Here is a 27,739-nt window from a genome sequence, read left to right as displayed (position 1 = left end):
AACACGCTGAGGACGTTGATGAAGGGAAGAACTGCTTCTCATCGAGAACGAGGAAAATGGGTTTATTTACAGAAATTAAATCAGTCTAACATGACTGCTTAAGAAAAAGAGTGTCAGTCCAACATGACTGCTCAAGAGAAAGTGTGTCAGTCTAACCTGACTGCACGAGAGAAGTGTGTCGAGCCTCCGCCCAACAGCCGTTTTTAAACGCTCGGTCCTTCGGCGATACAAGGCAGCGAATGTTCGTTTCGTCATCGCAAAACTAGCCGCCTCCCGCGATAAGGTGACGCACACACACACGCAAACACACAGGTGCGAAGGACTGGAGCCGACGACCGAGGGGAGTCGTTCCGGGAAGCTCGGAGACATCCTGGGTAGCTCGTTGTCCCGCCGCGGCTTGCTCATGCGTAGCGAAATCAGGTTCGCGCTGGGGACTTCGGGCACAATAGTTCGTCCGTCGAACCCGTTTCGTCACAACGGAGATGGGGCTCGTGGATGGAGGCGGTTTTCAGCACAAAGCCCGCTTCTTCGAACGCAGTCTAGCTGCAGCGACGGAGAGTGGGGGATGCGCGCCTTGTCCCCTAGTCGTAATTGGGTGGCAATTTTTCCTTGCAGCTCGCCATTCTTAACAGTCCGTACCGGTGACCTAAGGGCAATATAGTTTCGGTTTTATCGTTGCTCCGGCCGGCAGCGAAACATGCACCCTGCTCTCTCCCTAAGTGAGCCGCTATCTCGCGCACTGGCACGCTGGTGCTGTAACAGAACCTGAGAGTGGCATGTGCTCAGCCAATGCGCGGCGCAGTCAGACGAGTTAGAGGGGCGCCAAACTGCCCGGTACTTCCTGAACTAAGTCTGCTTTACCTCCGTGGTAAACGTAGCGAAATAAAACCGGTTTGCGTAATAGCGGTAATGTGTACTTGGAAGTCCGCTTACAACGAAAGCGTATGTTGCAATGTACTGTTTGTAACGATGTCTATGAACTGTTTAACATGAATACGGTAGAACCGTATCGTATTATCTTGCCGTATCGCATTCCGCTGATGCACCTCCGTTTGCATGTATGCGCATCTCACCACATCTCACTGGTCGGCAAGCTAGCGCCGTCTGGTGTCACATTTGGAAATGAGCCCCCTACTTCCGGTAAACATGGTTCCGCTGACATACGGCTGCGCCGCTGGTTGGTTGGCCGGTTGTAATCCCGCAGCGAATGCTTTCCCATAATTCCTGGTGCGATACGCTTCTGTTCGCATGCGCCGCTAAAATGCGCATTCTCCATCTCAAACTACCCTTGTTCGGCGTATTGGATGCGATACGCCTTCCTAGCGAATTACCTCGTTTACATGAGATGCGATACGCTTGAAAGTTCATACGATACGCTTCTGTCGTATTCATGTAAACGCTGCTTATGTAAGCATTCGCGTCATTATAACTTTGCAAAGGTCTACGGGTTAAGGGTTATAAGTCGTAAAGTTGCGCATCAGAAGTGTGGCTCCCACATACGCATTTCACACGTTGTTTAACTTCATTACTCAAAGGGCACGACGCCTGGTGAGAGCCATGCTAACCGAAATTGTGCTCGTGATGACGGCACTGCCACTGCTGGGCGTGGCCGTCGACCAGTCCGAGTTGGAGGTGACCAGATTGCCGGGACTCCGTGAACGCATAAACTTCAGGCACTACTCGGGTTTTCTGAACGCCGCCGAAGGTCGACAGCTTCACTATTGGTAAGTGTACGCGTGGCCACGTGTTAACTGTACGCACCTCTCTCTGTTCCCGTGGTCATGCTACGTTGTTCGTAGTAGATTTATTTGAGCATTTGTACTCTGTCTTTTCCTGTCATCTCGCCTCCTTGCCCATTTTCCTATCTTTACTTTCTTTCTTCCTATCGTCTTCCTGAGGAGCAGGCAAGGTTTGTACCCGTCTGAGTTACGGTCGTGAGCCTGCTTACTGCGTTTCTTTCGCCACTGTCTGACAGGTTATACGCCTCCAAGCACAGACAAAATTCAAAGGTCTTGCTAACTATCCGCAACTTCTTCAAGGTCTCCCCAAGAGTACATTATTAAATTTCCTACTATATAGCCAAAATTATTCACATAATCGCTTCATTCCTGCTCATTTCTCTTTTGTTTTTTCTCTTTTCTATGTTCTTCAATTGTACACTTTACAAACATTTTGCGGTTTGTTGTGTTGTGAATGCCGCGACTACTCTGGTAGTTGTACGGCTAGTTATGGACTCTGCATTATCTGCACTTTGTATTACATTTACTTTGCGTAATATTCCATGTAGAGGCTAAAACATTGCTGTTTTATGCTATATATTTGCACAAATGCAAATATTTTGCTACAAGGTGTCCCCTTTCATCTACACGCTCTGGGACTTCCTTCTGTATAGTTATTTTAGCATTTATGCCACTTTTGAAATAAATAAACTGAAACTAAAATAAACCGAAACATTCACGGCCTATAGTTGGCCCAACTCTACATCCAACAGGGTGATCGTTGAGATGATCGCGACGCTTGCAGAAGGTGTACGATTATGGGCTATGTACTTTCCAGGTGCTTCAGACTCGCATTAATGCGACGAGCGTTATGTGTTTGAGGCACATGGCGTATAGAAGTCGCGTGCTGCTTTCTTTCATGCCTCACTCGATCATTGAGAAGCTTTTCTTTTTTTTGACGAATTAGTGCGTAAAACAATGTATGTTTCTTTTTTCTGAATGTCTAATACTTCTACTTTGGAAAGCCATTGATAGGCAAGTGGCCCTCGCATCCTCTGGTACGCCTTAAGATGACCCAAGCTCCGATGTACATTGATATAAACAAATAAACAAACACAAAAGAAATGAAAACAGAATGTCGACCTTCTGCTTATTTTTTCGTTTCATACTGAACTCCTGGTGCGTTATCACGTTTAGAGTAGAATTAGCAGTGAGGCACTGTGATGGCCAACTTTATTCCTGCAGTTTTTCAGTGAAACAGAGCACAGGTTTTCTGGATGGGTCAGCGCACATTATAAGTGTATCGCTAAATACGGCGAAAGAAAAACAAGAACAAAAGAAACGCGACAGTGACAGGTGTTGTATATCAAGAGTGCGGTTAGAACACCTGCAGAAGTTCCGGCTTTTACTGTTACATTTCATGGCTTTCAGATTTTGTCATCGTCGCACGTCAGCGGGATTACTACAGCGGCGTATTTCGAGACTGATTTTAGGCTGATGAAAATTTTCTTTCTGCGAAGTGGTGGCTTTCTGTGCAGGCGTATATATTATCGTCGAAGCAAGTAGAAAGTAATGTCGGGCACCGTAGTAAGTACATTGCGGAAATGCTTAGATAGAAATGCAGCAGACAATGAATGACTATTTCCGTAATTGCCTACAGGTGTGTGTGTGTGTGTGTACGTGTACTCGCGCGTGTGTAAAGGACAGACAACTCTCGAATAATAATTTCAGTGAATAGCAACGTCATCGCATAAAAATATATATACCGCAGCCATACTCACTCAGAAATACTGTCTGCATCATGCCTTAGCACTTGTTATTCACTACACAGGCAGGCAGATTTATACTCCGATTTACGATAACGTAATGACACGGCATGCGTAGGCCAATCAGGAGCATGGTCGTTCACAAGCACGTGTCGTTCAGGGGCGCGTCCTTCTGCATCGTAGTGTCGTTGTCTATCCTCGCGCATTAGGGATTCCGTCATATATATTTTTTCCAGTGCTGCACTCACTCAAGAGGAAATGATGAAGTTAATTAAGGCCCAGGATCAGACCTCTCAAATCCTGGCAGTCCAGAGGGCTCGCGAGAGGGCCGTCAGGTTTCACCTGATGGTCCCCGAGTGGGCCTAGCCAGGTGACGTGGAGCTTGCTTACGTCCATAGTGAACCAAATGAAGTTGTTTCTCTCTCTCTCTCTCTCTCTCTCCAGTGCTGCATTATTGGGAAATAAAGTACAAGCCGAGAGCTCTGTTCTTGTTTCTTCATACGAAGGTTTATGGAAAGCCAGCGGTCTCCGTCTGACGACCCCGTGTTGCTGTGGATGAATGGAGGACCAGGATGTAGCTCGCTCATTGGTGCTACCATGGAGCTGGGCCCGTTCCGCATTGACCCTCTGGGCGTGAAGCTAACCATAAACCCATTCAGCTGGAACAAGGCTAGTACAACTTGCCTGACTAACGAACGCGTTACGCACCCTCCGGTTAACTTCCCAAAGGCGCTCTTACTTCGGGTCTTGTATCGATGGAGCAGCGATCATTCGCTACCCGTGTGAACAGACCACTTCATTCGATATCGCCCAACCGCAAATGCTGTGGCGTGCCATACTTCAATCTATAAATTACAAACATCATAGTTCTTAAGCCGGGCTAGCTTAACTTGCTTCAGCGATGATTGTATCACATCCCACTATGAAGGGCACTGTTACAATTTGATATTGAAGAGGCAGCGATGACCTATTCGCAACCAATTCCCGCTGGGGTTAAATTGTCATTTAAATCGCCACAATCGCTGCTCTTGTGCTGTTTTCTATTCTTCTTTCTGTACAGGTTGCAAACGTGATATTCCTCGAGTCGCCGGCAGGTACCGGTTACTCGTACGACCCCACCGGGAACAACAGCAGTGACGACAACAAGGCCACCGAAGACAACTACCAGGCCATACAGGATTTCTTCTCCAAGTTCCTGCAGTTCAGGAAAAATGAGTTTTACGTGACGGGTGAAAGCTTCGCCGGCGTCTTCGTTCCTCTCCTAACACAGCGCCTTCTCCTCTCGAATCCACTTGGAATAAACTTGAAGGTATGCGGTTGGATCTACAACCATACACGTCGGACTTGTGCCACATACCACCTCTATTCGAGTTCGAACGAAAAAAAGGAAAGACTGTGACAAACACAGCTGCTCCGCCTTTCAGTGTGCATTTCTGAAAGAGTAAAGATGTCTGCATTAGAAATCTCAATGCATCTCTTGCTAATTAAAGATGTCCATGAATTAAAATCTTACTCGCTATGGGGCACACGTTGTGATTGCGAAATTGAAGTTCAACAGTTGTGAGGTCGTGTCTGCTCATAAATTCTGAAACTGGCATATATTTTAGGGATACCCGCCATTGAAGGTTGCTGTGAAATTGCGCTTCAGCTAGAGCTGCATTAAATGTCAGAAATTCAAAACAGTGAACAATTTTGCCAAATTCTCTTGCCCTTGATATGACTGATGACGTTATGAATATTGACGAATATGAATATTTCTAGATTGGAATCGCCATAGTTAATGCGAAACTGATCAAAAGGACGTGTAAAGTGGGCGTAACCGACCGGCCTTGATAGGTATAGTATTATGAGAGTTCTGCCAGATATGTTTCTTCAGTTCTTCATACAGTGCATCTTGGACTCCGTGACATCCTGAGGTTTACTTGTGCATGCACTGTATATATTTGCAAATGAAAGACCTGGGTGATCTGAAGCTTCAGAATTTATGGTCCGGCTATTAGAATTTGCTCGTAGATTTAACCACATTTTTGCTTTGCCAAGGGTTACACCATCGGAAACGGAGCGGTGGATTTCGAGCTCTACAGCAAGGCGATCCTCTTTTTCGCCTACTATCACGGCCTCTTGGGAGACGAGTAAGCGTTCGTTACTCTGGTTCTTCTTTCGCGAAGCAGGTTGATGGAACCAGTGCTGCCACTTTAGTCATATTGTCGTTAGATTCAGACACTTTATTCTCTTAGTGACATTTTTTTTTTGTAATTTACGGACCGAGGTTTTTTTAGCGGCGTGACAAACTGTTGACATTTTTGTGACTTCGAAGTTAGAAAAGCTGCTTCAAAAATAGCCTTCTATAACGCTCTTCATGATTCAAAACCTACACGGGAGCGTCCGAAATCGGCTGTATGACGGGTAGGCTATGTGACCATGATGAAGCAATGGTATTTCAGAAGATTCAGTGTGCTCACAAAATGCAGTTTTTTTTATTATTGTTTGACATTTGCGAAACCGATTTACACGGGTCCTAAGATTTCAGGCCTTGCGCTTTCACTAGGTAGGCTCAATTGATGGACATGTACAAATTTTTGTACTGACATTTAGAAGGCAGGAAGTAAATAATTATGGCAGAACTCATGTTACGATGACTTGGCGTTAATGCGATTAGCATTCAAGCTATCTAGCTAGAAGCGGTATTTCTTAAGCCACATTTATTTAACATGTGTAGTTGTCATTCAGAACGTTCCGTTGCTTCGGCTGAATGCGACATATTCCCGTCCGCAATTGGCCGAAGACTTCAACGTGGGGGAAATTAGACAAGCCATTTTTGCGTTCTACGGCAAGTGTGCGCCAGGTGCCGAGAGTATCACCAACAAGATACTGCGGAATCTAGAGGACCGTTCGATCGTATACCTCACCGAGATCAACGAGACGTGGAAAAACGGCAGCGTCCCAGAGCAATGGAAGACCGCCAACGTCGTCCTGATCCCCAAACCAGGCAAGGTTCTGGATGAGGACAACTTCCGACCCATCTCTCTCACCTCCTGCGTCTGGAAAGTGGCGGAGCACGTCCTCCTCAACAGACTAAACAGATATCTCGAAGAGTACAACATCTATACTAACAACATGATATGCTTCGGTGCCGGCCTCAAGTCGCAGGATGCCATGAAGATGATCAAACATTAAATCATCGGCGGCAGTACCAGGGACACCATGGCCCTGCTCGGTCTTGACCTCGAGAAAGCCTTTGACAATGTTCTCCACGAATACATTCTGGCCTCCGTTGCAGACCTTGAGCTGGGCCCTAGACTATATAACTACGTGACGGGGAGGAAAGCGAAGCTGCGGATCGGCTACTTTGCCTCCGACGAGGTGCTCCCGGGCCCACGGGGCACGTCGCAAGGCTTGGTCAATTCGCCTGCTCTCTTCAACATCTGCATGGTTGGCCTCTCGAACACTCTGGCCCAAGTTGAATGTATCAAACACACCATCTACGCCGACGACATCACGATCTGGTGCACCGGCGGTAGCGAAGGGCAAGTGGAAAGCGCCATGCAAAAGGCGGTAGACGTCATGGAGCAGTACCTGCTACCCACCGGACTCAGATGCTCCCCGACCAAATCTGAGCTTCCGCTTTATAGAAAAGAAAAAAAAGCGGTAGACACAAGGGCTGGAAACCGGTCTCGGAAAGTGACATTCACTTGTTCACTCGGAACGGTGACCCGATGCCCAGGGTCGACACCATCAGAGTCCAGTCTGTGTTCATCGAATCACGTGGCGGCAACAGCACTGCGTTGCGCAAGGTCATTGCGAAGACCGACAATGTTTTTCGCCTCGTGCGAAGGGTCATGAACAGACATCGTGGCCTCAAGGAGGACAACCTCCTTCGGCTCATCAACGCCTTTGTGCTGTGTCACTTTACCTACACGGCGGCCATGCACAACTGGCTCAGAGCCGACCGCGAAAAGCTTAATGCCCTCATTAGAAAATTCGTCAAGAAAGCCCTCGCGCTGCCCCTGAGAAAGCACACCGAGGACTTCCTTCGGCTCGGCACACACAACACCATGGAGGAGATAGCTGAGGCTCAGGAACGGGCCCAGCTAACTCGTCTGTCCACCACGACGGCCGGCAGGCGTATCCTTGAGGAGATCGGACTCGCACCCACCAAGAACTTGGCTGAAAACACCCCAATCCCCAGAGAAGTGGGGGAGAAAATCGTGGCTGCCCCTTTCCTCCGCAACGTTCATCCCGTTTACAACGCAGGTCGTCGCAAGGCAAGAGCATTGAATATGCTGAAGCAAATAAACGAGGACAAGATCGAAGCGAGCTTCGTGGATGCAGCTGCATGCCGAGACAACAAGGCTTTTGCGGTTTCAGTCGTGGGCACGCTGAGCAAAGTCATCAACTATGCTTCCGTCCGGACGACGAACCCCGAGGTGGGCGAGCAAGTGGCCATTCCACTTGCCATGCAAGACGGTCGGAGAGAAAGGGTGTATAGCGATTCGAAAGTGGCCGTCAGGGCATTGCGGAAAGGCCGGGTAGCCCAGCAGGTAATTCAAATTCTGAAAGGCGCCAAACACGGTGACACCTCCATACACTCCATCATTTGGTTCCCTGCCCACGTCGGGGCGATTGAGGAGGTTCCTCTGAACCTCAACGAGTCTGTCCGCGAGGCTGCGCGTGGCTTTACCGACCGCGCTGCACTCGGATGGGGCGACTGTCTCCCCGGACACACAGACGCTCCTATCACGTACAATGAACTTACTAAATTCTTTTACTTAGAGAGAAGGGTTTTCCCGCCGCCTCACTCCAAGCTAAGCAGGCGGTCCCGCTCAGACTCTTGCAAACGAACTGCTACCCAAATCCGGCGTCCCTTAGCAGTATATATATCCCGAGATTTATCCGAATTGTTCTCGCGTGGCCTTTGGTGAGGCTGCTACTTTGTCTCATATGCTCTCGGAGTGCGAGTCGCTGGGCCCGAAGTTCACCAAGGAAGAGAGGGACGCACTCTTGCGAAGTCCCGCCTTTGAGGACCAAATCCTGGCCGCCCAGAGCGCCCGCGATCGGGCCGGTAGGCTAGATCTGTCAGTCCCGTCGTGGGATTAGCCGGGGGCGCGTTTTATCGCGTTTTGTTGGACAAAATAAAAGTTTATTCACTCACTCACTCACTCGCTCACTCACTCACTCACTCACTCACTCACTCACTCACTCACTCACTCACTCACTCACTCACTCACTCACTCACTCACTCACTCACTCACTCACTCACTCACTCACTCACTCACTCACTCACTCACTCACTCACTCACTCACTCACTCACTCACTCACTCACTCACTCACTCACTCACTCACTCACCTAGACAAGCGTGAGGCATTTCGGCAAAGTACTTACGCCATGCCAGCGTATATAATATTGTTCTAAAACGCCTACGTTAACTAAACTAGACATTACTAAAAAGATTTAGCAGTAATTTGGCCACTTTTATATATCACATTAACGACGCGATTAAAAAAAATTGTGGCAACACTCGAGAGGGATTAAAAACTCATCCTTCGCGGGCATTGTCATTTGGCTTTCCCAAATGCAAAGGGCGATACATTTCTCCTTTTCTGCAGCCTCTGGAACGAGGTGACGTCAAATTGCTGCAATGGCACCGTCTCGAAGGAGACATGCGACTTCGCCTGGAATACCCATGATCCTGCCTGCGTTGATCCGGTATATATTTGCTCCTTAACAAGTGGTGATGTTTGCTTATCGACGGTAAATTACCTTTTAGAGCCCGCATTTCGAAGGCTATGCTTCCTTGCATGTTATTTATTGGCACCACTGAAACGCAGTACCTAGAGAAATAGTTTCATAAGTGACGTCCGGCCTGATGGGAAGAAGGACAACGGCAGTAAGATTAAAGTTCAAGAAACTACAAATAACCACGCGATATTAGCAGATATCCGTCCATATTCATCGTGCCCTTCATGCCGAAATAGCGCCTAATCTTAACCGGCAATGAAACCTTGTCTACTTTGCATTGATTTGAGGGGTGGCTTTTAAGGTTCCAACGCGACACGGGGAATGCCAGAGACGCCATAGTGGACGAGGGCTCTGGATTAATTTTGACCGCCTCAGATCCTCCAGCGTGCCCCCCAATATCAAAGTATACAAGCGTCTCTATATTTCGCCCTCCTTGAAGTGCGGCCACCGCGGTTTTGGAGGCGGGAATGCGACGTGGCTCACGGCAACTGAATGCCATAGCCATGGCGCCACCGCGCAGGATCAAATTTTATGTCGCAGAGCCTGTCTTTCGGTTTAAGAAAATGTAGACACGCACGTTGCTCATAGATGGTGTATTCTGTCCCCCCCCACCCCCCCCCCCCCCACCCCTTTCTTTTTTCCTGCGCAGGCGCTAACGTAGTACCGCTGAAAAGGGACGGTACGTTTCCGGGAAAAATATGGCGTGGTACATCCAGCGCATTGCGTACCTCTTAAACATTTTTTTCTTTCTATATGGCGAGTCGGGCTAGTTGGTTCAAGTTCATGTTGAACAGATATTGCAGCGCAGTGGCACAGAGACAAAAGGTTACAGGGCCCTGTCCGCTTTTCTATGACCTTTTGTCAGTATGCCGGTGCGCTTTCAGATCTGTTCGACAAAAAATAAATTTCTAGGTCGCAATAGTTTGTAACGGCGCCCTATAGCAATAGAAAAACAAATTGGTGTCACGAATAATTGGAAAGACTGCCACATGCATATGCAACTTCAGCTTTTGTCACCAATGGGTAATTGCGCTTGGGAGGATAATGTCACGCTTTGACGCGATACATTGTGTGCTTACCTGGATAAAAGAAGCCAAGAATGACAAGTCAGCGCTCGCTACCCACGGTCTGCGTCTTCATTTCACCTTTAAATTTAAGCATTCGGAGCGAACGATCCTCAAATGATCCCGTTCATGAGGCAGCTTTTTTTTCGGGTTCTGTTGGTGTTGCGCTTTTTCTTTCCCTCTCAGAGCGCTTCGTCGTCATGCGCACTACAACGTTTATTTGGATTTCTTAGGTGAAAGCTGGCTACGACATCGTTCTCAGGAGTGGCTTGAACGTGTACAACCTGTACGCGCCATGCGGCACCACCAAACAACCACGGCAGCTTCTCTCGAGGCGTCACCCGGAGATGAGTCAGTACGCAAAGCAGCAGCTGCTGATCAAGACGCGTAGCGTGCGAAGCACGGTAAGGCGCGTGTGCATCTGAACATGCCATCACACATTGAACAGGAACACACTGAACAGGAGTTGAACATGAACATGCCACATGAACATGCCATCATTTTGTGCTTCCGAACATGCCATCATAAGCTTTAGCTCGCAATCTCCTATCTAAACAGATGAGGACGGATAAATCGTTTTTCTCGGCTTGCATTGAACCCAATTTTGGCGATTTGTTGGACTTCAATGAAAAATAAAATAAAAATAATATGTAGGAACTGTAGGAACTGGCACTTGAATTTATGCTTTTCACATTTTAAATAAACTAGGATAAATCGCAAGAATAACAGAAGGTTTCCCGTCGGCTTCAGTACTCTGTAACTGCTCAATAAGAAACATCAGAATTCCGTGAGCTGCACTCAATGATACATCAAAAGCGGACAAGAGTTATGCCACTTTTCTTTGAGCAAGACTTTTGCTCGACCCTCGCAAATGTACATACCATTTCACCTCAACTGTCAATTCATATATCACCTACGTTCGCTTGGTATACTCTAAAGTTTACAGAACTGCGGCGCCTGTATTTGATTTAGAGTTATGGATTTGTAAACTTTGCGCCTACATTTTTCTTATTCCTTCCTGATATAGGGAAATCTTTGTAAGAAATCTGAGGCCTAAATCCTGCTACCTAAAGCCGGTATAATTTAGTTTTATCTCTCAAATGTGGGACAACTTATTCAATTTAGCAGAGTGGTTGTCTGATTACTCTTCTGCTCTTCTGTCCTACTCTTCTGCTGTCACCTCCCTTCAGAAGAGTAGGCAGGCGTTGTGCCCCTTCCGGTGGCAGTTGCCAGCCTGCTCCTCGCTTTCCCTTTCCTGATACCTGTGTATATGTGTATGTGTTCAAAACAAATAATAATAATAATAATACATGTATTGGAATAATCAAGTTACACTTGCATTCGCTCTAAATCTTCATCTTAAGAGCATAATCCTACAATAAAACACGGGGAGAGATTAGACGCAATAAATGAGGTTAAGATGAACGACGGAATGTCCTAATTGTGATGGAATTGAAACTAGAGTTATGCGAGGGGCAGCTTCGGAATTGTTATAGGTTGGGATTACAGAAAGTGAATCACTTTAAATTATAGTACTAGTAGTATAGTAGGACAACACGAACGTCGTGCTGTGTTGTCCTTTCCGGCCATGTTGTGTTGTCCTTTAAGGTGATTCAGCTGTCCTTTTCGTTCGTTGTGTCCGTGATTGCCCGTCTGTATTTTAGTACCAGAAAGTATGTCTTTTTTACGAACTTTGTTTCTTCATTCATAAAAATTAGTATTGTGTTTAAAAGGTACGCAATAGAATTAAACTGAATTTCGAAACGTCTCTTAATGAATGAGATGGACTTTCAGTGACGCGGGCATAGTTCTCGCTCGCGAGCAAACGCACCGTTTTCCCATCAGGCAGTCTGGTGGAACCCGAGTCACACATGGGCGGTTCTTATTTACCTGTGTCGTATGCGTCTGTATTTTTGAGTGTGTCGTGCTTAAGATCTCACCTGGACTCGATGATGCGAGCGTGTGAAACTCGAGCAGTCGGTCACAACGTGATCAAAAATAACGTACAGCGCGAAAGACAAAGACTGCGAAGACGACATACACAGCGTTGGGTATGTCGTCTTCGCAGTCCTTCTCTTTCGCGCTGTACGTTATTTTTGATCATGAATTACCAACTAGCTCGGGCAACCACCCTAGGTCACAACGAAGTATCGGCTGAAGCTGCAGATGCTCCTATCTTACAGCATACGTGGTACATTCGCGTTTTGTGCCCTTTTCGCATATGGTATGTCAACATTAAAACCGCCGTGATTGTAAGAAAGAAGTACATTTATTCAAAGAAGAGGTATGCGCGGGACAGCACGAACAATGCATCTGGATATATAGCTCAAGGCCATCCATGCTAGTAATTACATTGACAACGCCAAAACGACAATAAGCAGTGTAATAAATCGCATATACATAAATACACATTCGCAGAACAGAATTAGGAAGGCTCCTTTTTAACAGCCTGAAACACAATTCTAAAATAAGCCTAAAACAGGGCTATTTCATTGAAAAGCATATGTGCACAAGATATCGTCTTTCTTTAAAAGCACATCTGTTCTCCGCAACATCTGACTGAATTAATCTGTATGTTGGAAAATCTCCGTTGAATCGCAGAGACGAAATACTATTTTTGATTGGGAAGAAGAAGAGAGAGAGAGAAAGAGAGAGAGCAGCTTTGACACTCAACCTCACTCTGTAGTCAAGACAGTGACAAACACTAACGTTAACAACTGACTATCATTGCAGACAACATTGTTTCATGCTTACTTTCTATAGGTTTTACCGCGTGAAAGAATGCACATTTGTTTGTTAGTCAGGACTAATCTTTGTCGCATCTCACTGGCTGTCCTTAAGAGGAAGCATTAGCTCGGGAGCTACAATCTAAAAAACATGGAAACTGAGAAATAGTTTTTGGCAACCACTAAACCAATTTGATTCGGCTTGTCGCATGTAAAAGAACAAGTGAAAATTTAATCACTGAAAGAAGTAAATTATCAATTTATGCCATGCTTTTTTTTAAAGAAGAAGCCTGAAAATTGCAAAATCGCAAAAAGATCAAATATCAAGTTTGATGCTCTCCAACTAAGGAATAATATATTACACCCAAATTCTGGAAACTGCACCTAATAATAATGGCGTGGACATAACTGGTATAATATACACTGCTCTCTAAGATAATACACTAATTTGTGAGCATGGCTTATAGAAAACTCTCGTAAACGTTGTAATAATTTCATTGAACCGGAACAATCGTATATAAGTTGTACGCTATGCACTTTAGAAAACTGAGCTATGTGTTTTTGGAGAAGAATCACGGATTTGTGTACTTCGTCTTTCAAGTTTTTTAACTTGCGGAATTTCGGCAATTTTTGTATGATACGATATATCTTAAATAATATTTGTGCTATCGGAGTTGCCAGAATTTAAGATTTTCTCTCGAATGGAACGAGTTTTTCTCAGATAATTCCAACGGTTGTTTTACAAATTTGTTTCTGCGTTTCATGAGTAATTGAATAAGGAAATTGGAGTTGCCTCCGAGGTAAAGCTTCCTCTTAACTCTGTTTTCGCTATTACTCCAGTCATAAACCAGCCACTGTGAGTACCACGTTCAACAATTCCACTTTCGATTCACAAATGCGGTGCCGTACTCGTAGGTGACTCTGGTCAGTCGGTCTTTTCTAGGACCTGTTCGAGACCCCGAATTGCCAGAACATGGACAACTTGCAGCTGTACTTCAATAGACGTGACGTCATCAAAGCTTTGCACGTTGAACAGTCTCCCCATATGTGGCTGCCGTGCAGGTGAGTCCATTTTAAGGGTTCGCAGTCATGTAGAGGGCGGAGGCGCCAGCACTGTCACTGTGTCACGTGGCACACCCATGACGCGAAACGCAAAATCTGAGGAGACAGGAGTCCGATAAACGATACTCAAGGAAATTCAACGGAGCTTCCGCCAGGAGGAACGTCGTTTAGAAGAAAATGTACTACATTTGCTTCCACACTTTGAACTTTTCTAAACAGGTCCTAACATATGTTATACAAATTGTATTCGATTTGGTGATAATGCGAAGAACCTACTCATTTTTGGACTGGAGCGCCGGCCGTGAATTCCATAGTGCAACTGGCACATGCTTACGAAAATTGTTTTGTTTCTGCAATACAGTAAAATTAGTCCCTATACAGCGCAGTTCAGGCATATGGGAATTAAATTTGAGTTACAATTCTCGTGCAGTTTTTATGGCCTTTAGGTATTTGCAGACATCATTGTTCGAGACAAGCTCTCGAATTAAGGAAGGTATCGGATAAAGCGACATTGTGCTTGTAGAAGGTTTTATATTGTATGCTCGGCACTTTGATAATATAGGACAAGGCATTAAAATTGTATAGTACCGATGTAACTTTCCAAGAATGCTTGCATATTGTTGCTATTGGATTCTTTGTTAACGGTATCGTATTGATGCATTCACAAAACCACCAATGCATTTGCGTCTTACACAGAGAAGAATGTTACTGCACATTAATTATATCCCATAGATGGCAGTAGTACATGACCGGGGTAGTTGGAGAAGTATGGGAGGGGCCTTTGCCCTGCAGTGGGGATAACCAGGCTGATGATGATGATGATGATGATGATGATGATGATGATGATGATGGCAGTAAATAAATACCCGGGTTGCGGACGACGGATATTGAGATGGACATGCCATCATTCGACTGTGGTTTTCGTAACGAGGCAGTGAACGCATGATTTTGAAATGTCAGCTTGACATTTGGGCATCAGTGATAGATAAAACGCGATGAAGTATCTCAAGGTGTGGCAAACAGGATGCGCCTGAGCCCAATGTCCTTAAAGACCCTATGTAAGAGTAACAGCCGCGCGATTAGGTATTACAAGAAGTACCGATATGAATGTCTTAGTTTTGTGGACCAAAGGCTAAATTATTTGATTCGGTACCGCACCATACAGCGTACACCTAAACCTTGATTAGTGACGAACATAAGCTTCAGTAATTGGAGGTTTATCACCTTAGTTTCACGGACGCGGCCGCTATGCCATTAATTGAGCCTGCAATCTTGCGCCAAAAAAGTACGCCATTTGTCATGGAGCCATCACCAGCAATAAAAAATGAAATGAACTGCTCCTTCAATAATATAGGGTTTCTCTCATTGCTTTTTTTTAAATGTTTGTTGTTCTTTCTTGTCACAGCGTGAGCTATAAGTTTGAGAAGAAATGTGTGCCTACAGCAAGTGCGTACGGATATGTTCTCAGAACGACCCCCTTGCTTCGTGCTGCCTTACAGTGAAACCCTAAACTACACCCAGCAGTACGTGACTATGCGTGAAGTGGTGCAACAACTGGCCGAATCTGGGCGTCTCAGAGGCCTCGTTTATCACGGCGACGTGGACATGGCGTGCCCGTTTCTCGGGGGCGACTGGTTCGTACGCAGCTTGGGATACGAGGTAAAGTGTTCTCCACAAGAAGAAGAAAGAAGTGAAAGAAAGTCTTTTTTTCCACGTGTACCAGGAGTAGTTTGTGAGGTGAAAATCTCCGCGTTGTGGACATAATGTCCCTTTTAAACTGTTAATGCGCACAGGCAACGTCACAGTAGTCATCCTCGATGGTTTACGGGAACTCGCGTAATGCGACGGTTGTGGTTTCGTATGTTCTTAGGGGTCTCTCTATTCCCCTCATCGTCCTTCATTTCATAGCGAGCGTCTCAAATCCGGGAGGTTTGATGCTTTCGGGAAGCATACCAAGGCTTATGGGTCAGCTGCCTGCTCATAAAATAAGGTCGCACTCTACGTGCAAAAAAGTGTAACAAATTGCATTTTTTTGAACTTTCCTATCAATCTTTTAGTCGGATCGCGTGGTACCTTAGGCTAGCAGGGGATATATACAGCCAACTCCCAAAGTTGCCTACGAGTGTTGTACAGTACCTGTGAGCGGCTCTGTGGAAGTGAAGACAGGAGTGAATTCTTCGCCAATCCTTTTTAAAACCCATCCTTCTCCCTGCCCTTCAGCTCTCTGCATCCTGTAACAGTAGTCTGGTCTTCAACCGCTCTTACGAGGAAGTTTTAGCTCGGGATCTCCCATCGGAATACACGGGAACGGAGAACATTGTTCTCTGCAAACACTGCACCGAATTTGATGAGATTTATTGCATTTAAAATAAACATTTAGTCTACAGCGACCATAGAAAGCAAAGCATAACTGCGAGTCGGCCTAGTTGAAATAGATTCATTATTTAAAAACTTTTTGTGCGCTAACAAACAGAGACAAAGAAGAGGAGCAACACAACCGAATGTCCGGTGTGACCGGATGGTTGCCCTCGTCTGCAGGACACGGGAGAAGAATAATCAGGATCTTGAGATCAGAGAGCCGGAGACAGGTTAGACATTTCAAAGAATGTCTAAAGGTGGCCTGTTCGTCTGCTTCCGATGGTCTTTTCAATGTGAAGGCTTTTCGGGAGTGGTGCAGACAGGCAAACATTGTGACTGAGGCTATATGGAACGATGTTCATCGAAAATTGCCGAAGAAGAAGAAAAGGGAAGTGCCAGATGGATGCCTTCTATTACTAGGGGGCGCAACGGTGGAAGAACGGCATCAAGATGTACTCAAGTTGGGGTCAAAATTCTGTGTGGAGCCAAGGATCAGCATCGTCGACAGGTTAGCACTTACAAGGGACATTGCCAGGAGTGTACAAGAGAAAAAAAGACCAGTTGTTAGAAAGCGCTCGTCCTTGTGTTGCTCCTCTTCTTCGTCCCTGTTTGTTTGCGCACAAAAAGTTTTTAAGTAGGAAGCGAGTTTTGTTAATTCTGACGTCAGCAGTCTTAACCAAAAATGTTTGAAATTCGAAAATTGAAAAACGAGACAATTGAAAAACGAGGCTTCAAGTATGAAGTCAAAACTATCTATGTCGAGAATAAAAAACAATATCACTATTCCGTAAACTGTACCTAATGACATATCTGGAGCGAGAACTGATGTAATATGCATCGCGCTAAAATATACCACCGGTGTGTGAGTAGGATCTTTACAAAAGTCTCGTAAAGGTTGGAACAATATTACGAAAGCTGTAAATTCATATATCAAATTCGCCCGCTTTAGGTACTCTGACCGACGCACCTTAGAGAAATTCGATCTCTTTTTAGAGCGCAGCTCTTTGGCGTCCGTTCCTGGGTTTCGCGTCGTCGTCGGCGTTGTCGTCGGCCTCGTAACCAGCTCCGCCCCCCTTTCATCCCCCCAGCGCTAGCAGCGACCGACTGATACCGCTGGATGCCGCTGACGCCGCTAGAGAGTCAAGATAACGTGACTGCATAGAACACCGTCGCCGCCATGCAGAAAGAGGAGGAAAGGGTCCCCCCCCCCCCCCCCCCCTGTTCTTGTGTGGCGGATAGGGTGCTCTTCAGTTGCCGACGCGCCGGCTATTTCACGTAGGCCCCGGCACGTCGACGAATACGTGACCACCTTCCCACGGCTAGACCTGGTTCTTAGCGCTGCGGAAGCGAGGGTATCATATTGTTTGTGTCGGCATCGGCGGCGTTGTCCCTGAAACCAACTCCGCAGCTGGGGTTGACTCACTATCGGCGTCAGCGGCATCAGTCAGTCGCTGCTATCTCTTCCCTCCTCCCTTTATCGTGTTGTCCGCTTGCTGCGCGCGCTTCTGCCCCCATCGTTTGCCGCTGGGTGTACACGCCGCCCCCCTCCCCCCTCTTCCTGCGAGTCTCCGGTTGTCAAAGCGCCGGCTACCGCACTCACGAAAGACGTCGTGCACTTCCTGCAACTCGCATTAACCGTCCATCGATCCACACCGATGTTAGTAGTGGGGGACTTTAATGTTGACATAAAGACAAACAGCAATTTCCTAACACTTATGCGGGAGAACATCCCGTTCCTCTCGCTCGTAACGCGTCCCACGGCTGTGACAACCTCGCGAGGCACTTGTATAGATCTCGTCTTTGAGAATCAAGCATTGGTGTACCAAGTCGAACATATATCAGTCTATTTCTCCGACCACAAAGCTTCCTTCATGACTGTCAAGAACTGTTAGTGGAGTCTTTGTTAAAGGAATACGTGTGAAAAAAAAAAAAAAAAATTCTGTGATAGCGCATACATGTGTTGCTCGATTTCTTTGCCTCAATCTATCGAAAAGGTGAAACAGCTTATTTGCTGCGCTCAAATTTCGCATTAGGAAGTAACGTAATCGTCGGTAATTTTTGGTTTAGAGTTACGAATTTGTAAATTTCTTGCTTCTACTTTAATGTGATGGCAACTATATGGAGACTCCAAGCGCATTTCCGCCATTGGCGTGGGCGTCGGCTACGGCGTCGCCGCGAGGTTCCGTATAAAGCACAAGGACAATAACACCGTACCCGCGTCCCCTACGCCGTAGGTGAGTGAAGGCGTGCGAGTGGAGCCAACAGTCACGACGCCATCTCGCCCGCGTGAAAGCGAGGAAAGCGGGGAGGATGCGTGTAGTCTTACGTCGTGCGCGAGGCACCGAAAGTTCTGAGGCGCCAGGGTGGGAGAGAGGAGAAGGGGGGGCGGTGCAGCCTTCTTCTCCGGCTGCAAGTGTGCAAGTGGCGGCTGCGCGCGGTCACGCGGCCTTATCTTGAGAGCAAACTGCGCTGGGGGCAGAGTCTAGCTGCGTCGGCGGTTCGTAGCTTCTTGCGCGCGGCGTGTTCTCGGCGCTCACGCTGGGATGAAGCGATAGACAGCACGAATGTCACTTCGCTCGCTGCTGCTGCCGCGTTTCGTCACGCCAGCGTTGACAGCAAATTTATACCATCATCGAGTCAGATGTGGTCATGTTTGCTTCTGCGTGCGCGACACCGTGCTTGGTAATTTAGTTATGAAGTTTATTTGAAGGGTTCCCCCCTCTCTTTTCTTTTTTTGTCTGTTTTCATTATATATTTTTTGAAACACCCTCACCAACACATTCCATAGTCCCAGACGTCGGTACACCTTTTTCGGCGCCTCAGCCACACAGGGTATCGCCATTTCTGTATACCGCTGTAACGACACCTACGTGGAGCTACTGGGGTCTAACGTCGCTTGAAAGATCATGCCGCTGCCATCCAGTTGCCCCATACATTGCACCCCAGACTCCTTGTCACCATCTTAACTACATGAACATTACTCGACGCATTGTTGGTATGCTACTAGAGTCACTCTTTCAACTCCGGTCTTTTGTGTTACTCGTGCACTGACCGGCTGACCGGCTATTCTAAAGCCACAAAAACATGCCGCCAACGACGCCCCTGAATGCTCCCTAACCTCTCGCTTCCCCAACGCCCTTCAATGCCCCCTTCTTCTTGTTCTTTCCTCTTTTTTTTCCCTCTTGGTGTCCCCCCGATTTTTCCCTCCTTTTCTTTATTTTCTCATCGCCTTCCCACTCTCCCGCTCTTGTCCCCTCGTCTTGGGAACCACGCTCTCAGACGTCAGGCGACAGCGCTCATTATCTCTGAAGTCTCTCCCTTTATAACGAACCGCCACCGACAACCACCGCACGTGACGTCACTGCACTAACCCTTGAAAGCTAACATGCCGAGGATGAAGAGGCCGCCTTTGACGAAGATTGGTCCTCCTGTCGAAACGTTGGCGAGTCTTTATGAGGCGCCTTATCCCTGTTTATAAGCTTTATACCACAGTGTGCTATTCCATCTGTCAGCCCCTTTTTTGATTTTGGTAATTTAGTTAGTGTGCCTGTGTTGACAACTTTGTGCGGCCGGTAAAACCACTATCGTTACTTCGCATAGCCCTCCACTAATTTACTATGGCAATCGCTGCATCTCCTTTCGCGCTTAACTGCGACGTGGTTTTTTAAATTGAACAATTGTTGCGAAGTTTTGCAAAAGAAATTCAAGCCATAAATGAAAATTATGCTTCTTAGAATCACTGTAATTTAGCAATCTCTCTTAACCAGAACAAATTTCAATGATATCCATCTGTTTGCTAATGAGAGCTTTTGTGCGATTAACATATTTTTGTACAGACAGTGAGAAAAAGAGAAAAGGGAAGAAGGAAAGGCAGGGAATTTAACCAGACGACTCTAGTTTACTACCCTACACGTGGGGAGGGGAATGAGGAGTAAAAAAGAGAGAGAGGAAACTTGAGTCTATTGCCCACTTTTAGATGCATTAAGTTAGGTGTAGGATGTCTACAGTCGGGCACTCAAGGCTGTTGCCTTCAGGTAGTGAGGAAGCACTCGAACTGCTTTCTGGGCTATTGAACTGTGAGGCCAGGCAGCCAAGATCTTTGCTTCTGTACAGAAATAACCTTAGTTGGCGCCGAGCTAAACCTTCCTCCTAAATTATGCTAAGCTTCTTAAGCGACGAAAAGAAATAAACTTTCAAAGGCGCCTGTGGTTCATACAATGCTTGTACTGTAGAATCCAATGAGTGCTCTATTTTCAGCAGCTTGAAAAGTTTCATGATTGTATTGCACTGAGTATTATGCTAACGGAAGGTTATGAAGAACGAACATAAAAGAACTAGAAACGGACTTGTTCTTTCATGTTCGTTCTTGAAGTTCTCCCCTAAGTATAATTCTAAGCGCAACACATTCATGCATGTCCACCAACTAGCTCCGTTCATCGCGTTACTAAACTGAAACGTTTCTTGTTGGAAGTTTTGAACGCTCTTATTGAATGCCACAGGTTAGCTCACGATTCCAAGGAATCATTATTTGGCTTCAAATGGTTTTACGGCGAAGCTGTTAGCCTCTAGTAGGTCGGGATTCTTCGTGTCAATCAGAAAAAAAATAGGAGTCGGAAAATGTCGGAACCTTTCCCAACGTTCACATTATAAAGCGTTGAAGTATTACTTTCATTTATTTATGTGTGACTTGGCCTTGCGCGTCTCATTTTTTTTTCTTTGACAGTCCACATCTCAATACAAGATGTGGCACGCTGGATCCATTATCGCTGGCTTCGTGCAGACCTTCGCCAAGGACATCACTTTCGTCACCGTGAAGGTAGTTTTTTTTTTTTACTATGTATTATATTGGCGCAGTGATTGAAACGTTTTGGGAGTTGTGTCGATCAGGTCCTGTGATACCTTGCGAGGCTTGAGCGCCCAAAGAAAAGCCGTCATTCGCAGCTGTGTTGCGAATGACACAGCCTAACAAGAAGCAGTTAAGGAATTCTCCTATCGCTAATATTCCTAGCACTCAGGCTTCACGAAAAGGCCGACGATGTCTTGTGTGACAGGGTGATAAACGCAGGCGTAGGCAGCTACACAATGCGTGGCAATGTGGTGAGGATAATAGGCGGTTGTGCCTTAGAAAGTCACAAAATAGCAAATGAAGATGAGCTGTGTTAGTAAATTACGCCCCTACAATACCAGAAAAGAGACAGTTATCGTAAGAGAAGGCTTGCTAACGCAGGAAACACTCAAAGACCAGCGATAGCGCCACCTTGAAGTTTTCGTACCAGACTCGGCGTCATGTCATGAATTTCAGGCGCGTACGCTCGGGCCTACTAATATTTCACCGAAAAAAAAATAATTTCTTTGTATTCTGGAAGAGCCAAAGAAGGAACTCGAAAGGTTTCGCAAACTTCAATGCGACACAGCGAAGAAATGTGGGAAAACGTTTTTAAATTAGTGACGTCACACGGAGTTACAGGCGCTGGGATCACAAAGACGGGATATATTCTGCGATGATCAGTTTCGGCGATACTGTCGCCTTGGCTACGCCTTTGCCATTGGCACGCGCTGATTGGCTGTAACATCAAAATCAGATGAGCTGATTGGCTGGTTGCGCAATTCGTCACCTGATTTTTCACAACGAGCCAATCAGCGTGCACCTGATGGCGATACTATCGCCGAGGCGGCACTGTCACCCAAAGTAATCGTCGCAAAATACGTTACAAGGTTGATCGCTTTTTTGCGCTTTGTTTATCAAGCTGTTACCGCAAAACTAACGATAATGAAGATTTCAAAGTATACTGCAACCGTAAAAAGTAGTCCCCTTAAATGTCTTTTCGGTATTAACGATTATACAGTTTCTTGTACTGATGAGCTACATACTTGGGCAGGCAGATTCTAGAGAACTTCTATAGAACTTCTACGGAAAGCGACGACGTGCTTTAGACGAAAAACGGCAACACTCCACGGCCGCCATAATCCACCGTTAATCTTTCGGCCTCCTTTAGTTTGTAAATAAAAAAAAAAAAAAACGCTAGAAGATTTTGTGAGGAGACCTTGTGCTCTGTGAAAGGGAGGTAGAAATCCAGGTTTGCAGTCTCCGCTCTTTTGGTGGTCCCGTGTCGGTTGAAGCGTTTAAATTTAAGGCACCTTGCGCTTTATACCATATTGAGACCAGGTGATTCCTGGCGTTTGCAATTTTGAGACGAAATTGATTGTTCTTTTCGATACAGCTTAGAAAAATCCCTAAACAAACGCACTTCTCCCTTTCATTGTATTTTAGTTCTTTAGGAGAAAGGGTGGGGGCACGTGTTTGTACTTTCTGTGATGAGGTGTTATTCTACATAGCGTGAGGCGGACTTTTTCTGTACACCAGAATCTACATTAAGCCTTGTATTAGCCTGCCGCTGGAGGTCGTGTAAGATTGCTGACAATCTTTTATTTTTTAGTAAACGTGATGTTATGATGTGCTTCGCGCGTTTATGCTAGCGTCATTTGTCCGAGACGGCGCCGATTTATAAGTCCATAAAAAATAGAAATGTTTCACATTCATTAACGCGATAGCGCTAAGGGCTCCGTGTCGCAGAAAATGCGGTGTCGGCGTCGGCGTAGCTGTCCGTAAGCGAAAATTTCCGCATATATCTTTATACATGTATACGCCACGCCTCGCTCTATGACATGGGGTATATGGGGGTTATATTGAAATTGAAATTGATTTTATTCATTATAGAATACAGGTCATAAAAAAGAATAATATACAGAAGGAGGTCCCATAGTCAAAGACTGTATCGGGACCTCCTATTATTTATAAGTATGCCTTTTCTAAAGCAACGAACAGAACTACATTAAAATCATATATAAGCAAACATGGAAGAAAATAAGTACTGGAGAATGCAAAACAAGATAAGGAGTTGCAAAACATCTAAAGAAGGCAATTATACAATTACAAGGAGCAAATGCAGCAACACTAAATGAACTAAACGAATTTGACAGTAACGGACAAAACATTTTACCCAAACATGCAATACAAACAAGAACAAAAAAAGAATTTCAAATATAAATGCGCATAAATGCAACAATACAAACAACAAAACCACTTCGAAACACACATGACTATTCATAAAAAAGAAAAGTATCAGAACAGCGGAATATTTGAATTAGTAAGAGTGAAGGAAAAAACAAAATAAAGAAAAGAAGGAAAGGTAATGCATGTTATATTGCCACACCATTATATGAGTAAAATTGCTCACACGTTGTCTTACATTCTTCACAAAGTTATTCCTCGGAATTTTGAGAATGACAGCCCACAAACAATTGTCACGAAACAAAACACCGACAGCGCCTTTCTTTCATATTAAATCTTCTTAGACTGATATATTACAAGCGAAAAACAACAACAGAAACCTGAAGATGATATAAGTTTTTGGCGCTGCTGTGCACGACCTCCAGGACCGACCCACGCAAGAGGCCGCGCTCCTACCAGAAAGCTCGCCTCCGTGCATAGCGTTCTCGCCAGCGTTTCAGGGTAAACATATCGGCTACATATGCTGCAGTTGGCGGGAAGCGTGAGAAGCAGTCAGACATCTTTGAATACTATCGCGTTCCAATCTTAAAGGCGAAGATTAACAATCTTTCCAACAATGGACAAGGAAGAACCTTCTTACAGGCTGGTATGGTTTCAGGGTGCTTTTAGAGGCGAGACACTACTTTAAAAAACTTGGAGGACGTTTAAGCTTCGCCTTCAAGAGTGGAACGCGATAGCGTTATCGCACCCCGTTCGCACCGCCCACTCATTCGCTCGGCATGGTCTTGAGTCACACAAAGACGAAACCTGCGCCTGAGCAAGCGGAACGAATCAAAGAACTCTGTGTCTCGGAGGGAGAAACGATCTACGCGAGCCAAGCGTCGTGATCGGCACGGACAGACGGGCCGCGACGCGCCATGAAGGCGGACGCGATCATGGGGCTGACGCCTCGATGGGATCGTCCTCTAGCTCGCTTGGGAGCACCACGCATACGCATAACTCCTCGCCAGCAGCACGGCACACATTGCAGGGGACGCGTTCCCACCAGACGCGCTACGGCGCAGCGATCACGTCAGAGGCGTCCCGCATAGGACGCTGCACCCAGGAATCGCGCTGTGAGCGGAGAGAGGAGCTGCGTCGCCTAAACACGAGGGTTCGAGTGACGCACGTTGGAAGTTGGAAGGGGAGAGAGCGAGAAAACTTATTAAACGCAAGGGTATTGGGCCATCCTCGCACCGGTCCCCACACGGCCCCAATGCGCTCAAACGAGACGAAAGGGAGAAGCGCACGAGTGGCGCGCTACCTGTAGGGGCAGCGCCGTACATTGCGAGGAGGGGTCTTCCGTGTTTGCCGCAAAATGGCTCTGCGTGTGCGCCAAGCGCAGAAGAAATGTATCGGAAACGTACTTCGGTACTGGTTTAACTGCGACTTCTGTAATTTACATGCTCACAAAAACCGATATACAACGCTGTATATCTTTCTACGGCACGTTTCTAAGGCAACACCGCATTCACTAGAGGCGCTTTTGTCCCGCTTTGAAGCATCGAACTCATGGCTGAGTGGTAGCGTCTCCGTCTCACACTCCGGAGACCCTGGTTAGATTCTCATTCAGCCCATCTTAGAAGTTTTTTTTTATTAATTGCCTTCCGCCATTTTTCGCTCACAGCCAATGCCGCCGACGCCGACGACACCTGCATTTCTGTGAGACGAGCTCTTTAAAACTGTCGCGTTAAAAGCACACTCTCCTGACATTGTATTATGCCTTTATTATAGCCATTTAAACTACTGTATCAGTTCTTGGGGTCTTACATATCACTGTCGTATAGTTACCTTGAAGCACATCCAAAATGACGCTGTCCATATCATCGCTTCGGCTCCTTATAACGCTCACGTTACCCCTATCTTCACTGAGCTAAGTATCCTCACAATAAATAAAATTATCTGGTACAACCACAGCATCGTTATTTAGCGCCTACTTAAAAACCCACAATTACATTTTATCATTGGCAGGAATAGTCTTGCCAATGCTAACAATACCAGGTTCTCTGTACAAAATCACCTTTTACTTGCAAAATGACGCAGCAACTATGGCGAGCTAACTGTTGGTTTCGCTAGTGTGAAAATGTGGAATAATTTACCTGCTCACGTGAGATCCTCACCTACATTATCGTCATACCAACGTTCACTGAGAGCTTCTATTAAAACCTTGTAAACTGCATCTCTTCTTTGAAGTATTTTTGATGTTGCTTAATATGTATACTTTTTATGTTGTGATGGGTTGCTATAAGTTTTATTGCTTTAACGCTGTAGAAATTGTGTAATCCGTTCTTTGTTCATAACCGCAATCGACGCCTTTTTATTTATATATTATTAGGTAACTAAGAACAAGAGGTCCCGCCGCAGTTTCTAACTGTGGGACCTCTTTCTGTATAACTTCTGCTGCATATATGTACCACTAATGAATGAAGTAATAAATTTGAAACTTGAAACTTGAAACTTGGAATTCAGTTATACTCGGGTTAATAAGAACATATAATCGAAGCACAGGGGTATCTTTTTTGACACGGTGATCAAAGAAATCAATTGACACTTGCAAATATCGAATGGAACGGCAGTGTTGCCTTTGTTGCCTGAACTACTACTTCATCACTCCAGGGTGCCGGCCACATGGCTCCCATGGACAAGCCTGAAGAATCTCTGCAGATGATATCCAACTTTCTTTCAAGGAGCCCGTTTGAATAAAGAAAAACACACTTTCAGTGGAAAAGATCAAAAAAGAAGAAGCGGAATAAAAAACAATTCACTGACGATCACCATAATCCCTAATGCGAAGTTAGAGCGCAGCTCCATACGTGTGTTCATTTCGTGGTTTATCGGCTGCCGCGGACAATCTGTCTCGTGCGGCACGTTGCAGACGGGCGGAAGTGTTGCAAAACAAGTAAGAATCAAGCACAACGAAAATCTGCTCGGCGGGTCAAGCCAGCCGGCTATTTATACATGACTCGTCGAAGGTTCAGAGTAATCGCTGGTGCCTGCGTGATTTTCAGAAAGTAGAAATTCAGATTTTCAGAAAGTACAAAAGTCCATATTGCAAAAAGCTTCGGTGATTAGAATACAGAACTATCGATAACACTCGAGAGAATACTGATACATGTAGGCGCGCCCTAGCGTGCGCGTGAACATTAATCTCGCAGTGAACTTGCCTTTTCAATAGCTACCAGCTGCGGCGGCACAGTGGCTATAGCCCTGTACACGTGATTGCTATGCCCCGGGAGCGATCCCCAGTCGGGGAGACTGCGTTTTAGTCCAAACGATCGCGTATCGCGCTTTGCGAACACTTCGAAGAACCTCCAGATGGTCTTAAAATAATCTGGAGCACCCCACATCGACGATTCTCATAATGCGCGTGTTGCGATGGGCCGTTAAGCATCATCAGATCTCCCCCGAAAATCTCGTCGCGCTTGCGTCTCCCACCTGGTGTCGCATACAACACGGTATGCAAGTATGCGCGTAAACATAAGGGTTGTTTATTATGGACTCTGTTTCATTCTTAGATACTACTGTTCGCAATTGGCACAACCTAGTTACAATGTGTCCGTATTGCATACGTAATCTTGAAGCGCGGAAGTAAATATGAACAAAATTAAATCGCGACATTATCTTTCTCCCAGCGCCCGACATTTTCCAAATGTCACACAAGATGTCACGCAATAATGAAGAGCGCTATATGTCTGTCTGTCTGTCTGTCTGTCTGTCTGTCTGTCTGTCTGTCTGTCTGTCTGTCTGTCTGTCTGTCTGTCTGTCCAGCGGAGAAAGGTAGTTCAGATGTCACAGTAAGTCTTGTTATTTTCACTCGTGTAGTGCCTCCTTAACTGATTGAAGACCCTAACATGGCTTTCTCTGCCGGAAAACAAGATAGGGTCTTTTTCACATCCATCTCTTGCATGTGACTGAAGGTAACAGATAATAAGATTGGTGCACATCTTTCTCTATTTTTCACCGGAGCTCCACCTTGCCGTACAGCTTAGCAATTAAGTGTGTTCCACAGGACTTTGTGACATAATTACGTTCATAATATATGTTTAGTCTAACACTGCGGTTATGATACCTCTTAGGACTGTTAAAGAGAAGGTATCCGATGATTGTTTCAGCTGTGTTGTCTTTGATTAGTAACGCTCGTGGAAAGTAAGACATCTGGGGCCTAGTATATTACACGGAATACAAAAGAAAATACACTTCGTTATACTGCATGTAGAACACAGTTAGTTTCCTTTTTTCCTCTGCGAACTAAC

The 27,739-nt window shown here is 45.8% G+C and overlaps 2 protein-coding genes across 3 annotated transcripts in view; both read left to right on the top strand.

The window, feature by feature from the left end:
• LOC126518312 (lysosomal protective protein-like) overlaps positions 1 to 27,739 on the top strand; it is a 136,635-nt gene that overhangs the window by 60,398 nt on the left and 48,498 nt on the right. The window lies entirely within an intron of this gene.
• On the top strand, positions 1,558 to 26,270 carry LOC129381673 (lysosomal protective protein-like). The gene is made up of 10 exons (XM_072285515.1): positions 1,558 to 1,724; positions 3,991 to 4,153; positions 4,545 to 4,793; positions 5,525 to 5,616; positions 9,093 to 9,192; positions 10,523 to 10,693; positions 13,959 to 14,077; positions 15,577 to 15,736; positions 21,159 to 21,251; positions 26,103 to 26,270. The coding sequence occupies exons 1-10, from the start codon at positions 1,558 to 1,560 to the stop codon at positions 26,187 to 26,189; spliced, it is 1,401 nt and encodes a 466-aa protein (XP_072141616.1). The 3' UTR covers positions 26,190 to 26,270.

The sequence above is a fragment of the Dermacentor andersoni genome, chromosome 11 (genome assembly GCF_023375885.2).
Source record: "Dermacentor andersoni chromosome 11, qqDerAnde1_hic_scaffold, whole genome shotgun sequence".
In the NCBI taxonomy this organism is placed as follows: domain Eukaryota; kingdom Metazoa; phylum Arthropoda; class Arachnida; order Ixodida; family Ixodidae; genus Dermacentor; species Dermacentor andersoni.
This window is presented reverse-complemented; position numbering and strand designations above follow the sequence as displayed.

Bases quoted from the DNA above. Each gene is read 5' to 3' on its own strand.
- LOC129381673 (XM_072285515.1), top strand. From the start codon at position 1,558: ATGCTAACCGAAATTGTGCTCGTGATGACGGCACTGCCACTGCTGGGC. The intron at 4,794-5,524 runs GTATGCGGTTGG...TGCTTTGCCAAG, and splicing joins CACTTGGAATAAACTTGAAG to GGTTACACCATCGGAAACGG. The intron at 5,617-9,092 runs GTAAGCGTTCGT...CCTTTTCTGCAG, and splicing joins CACGGCCTCTTGGGAGACGA to CCTCTGGAACGAGGTGACGT.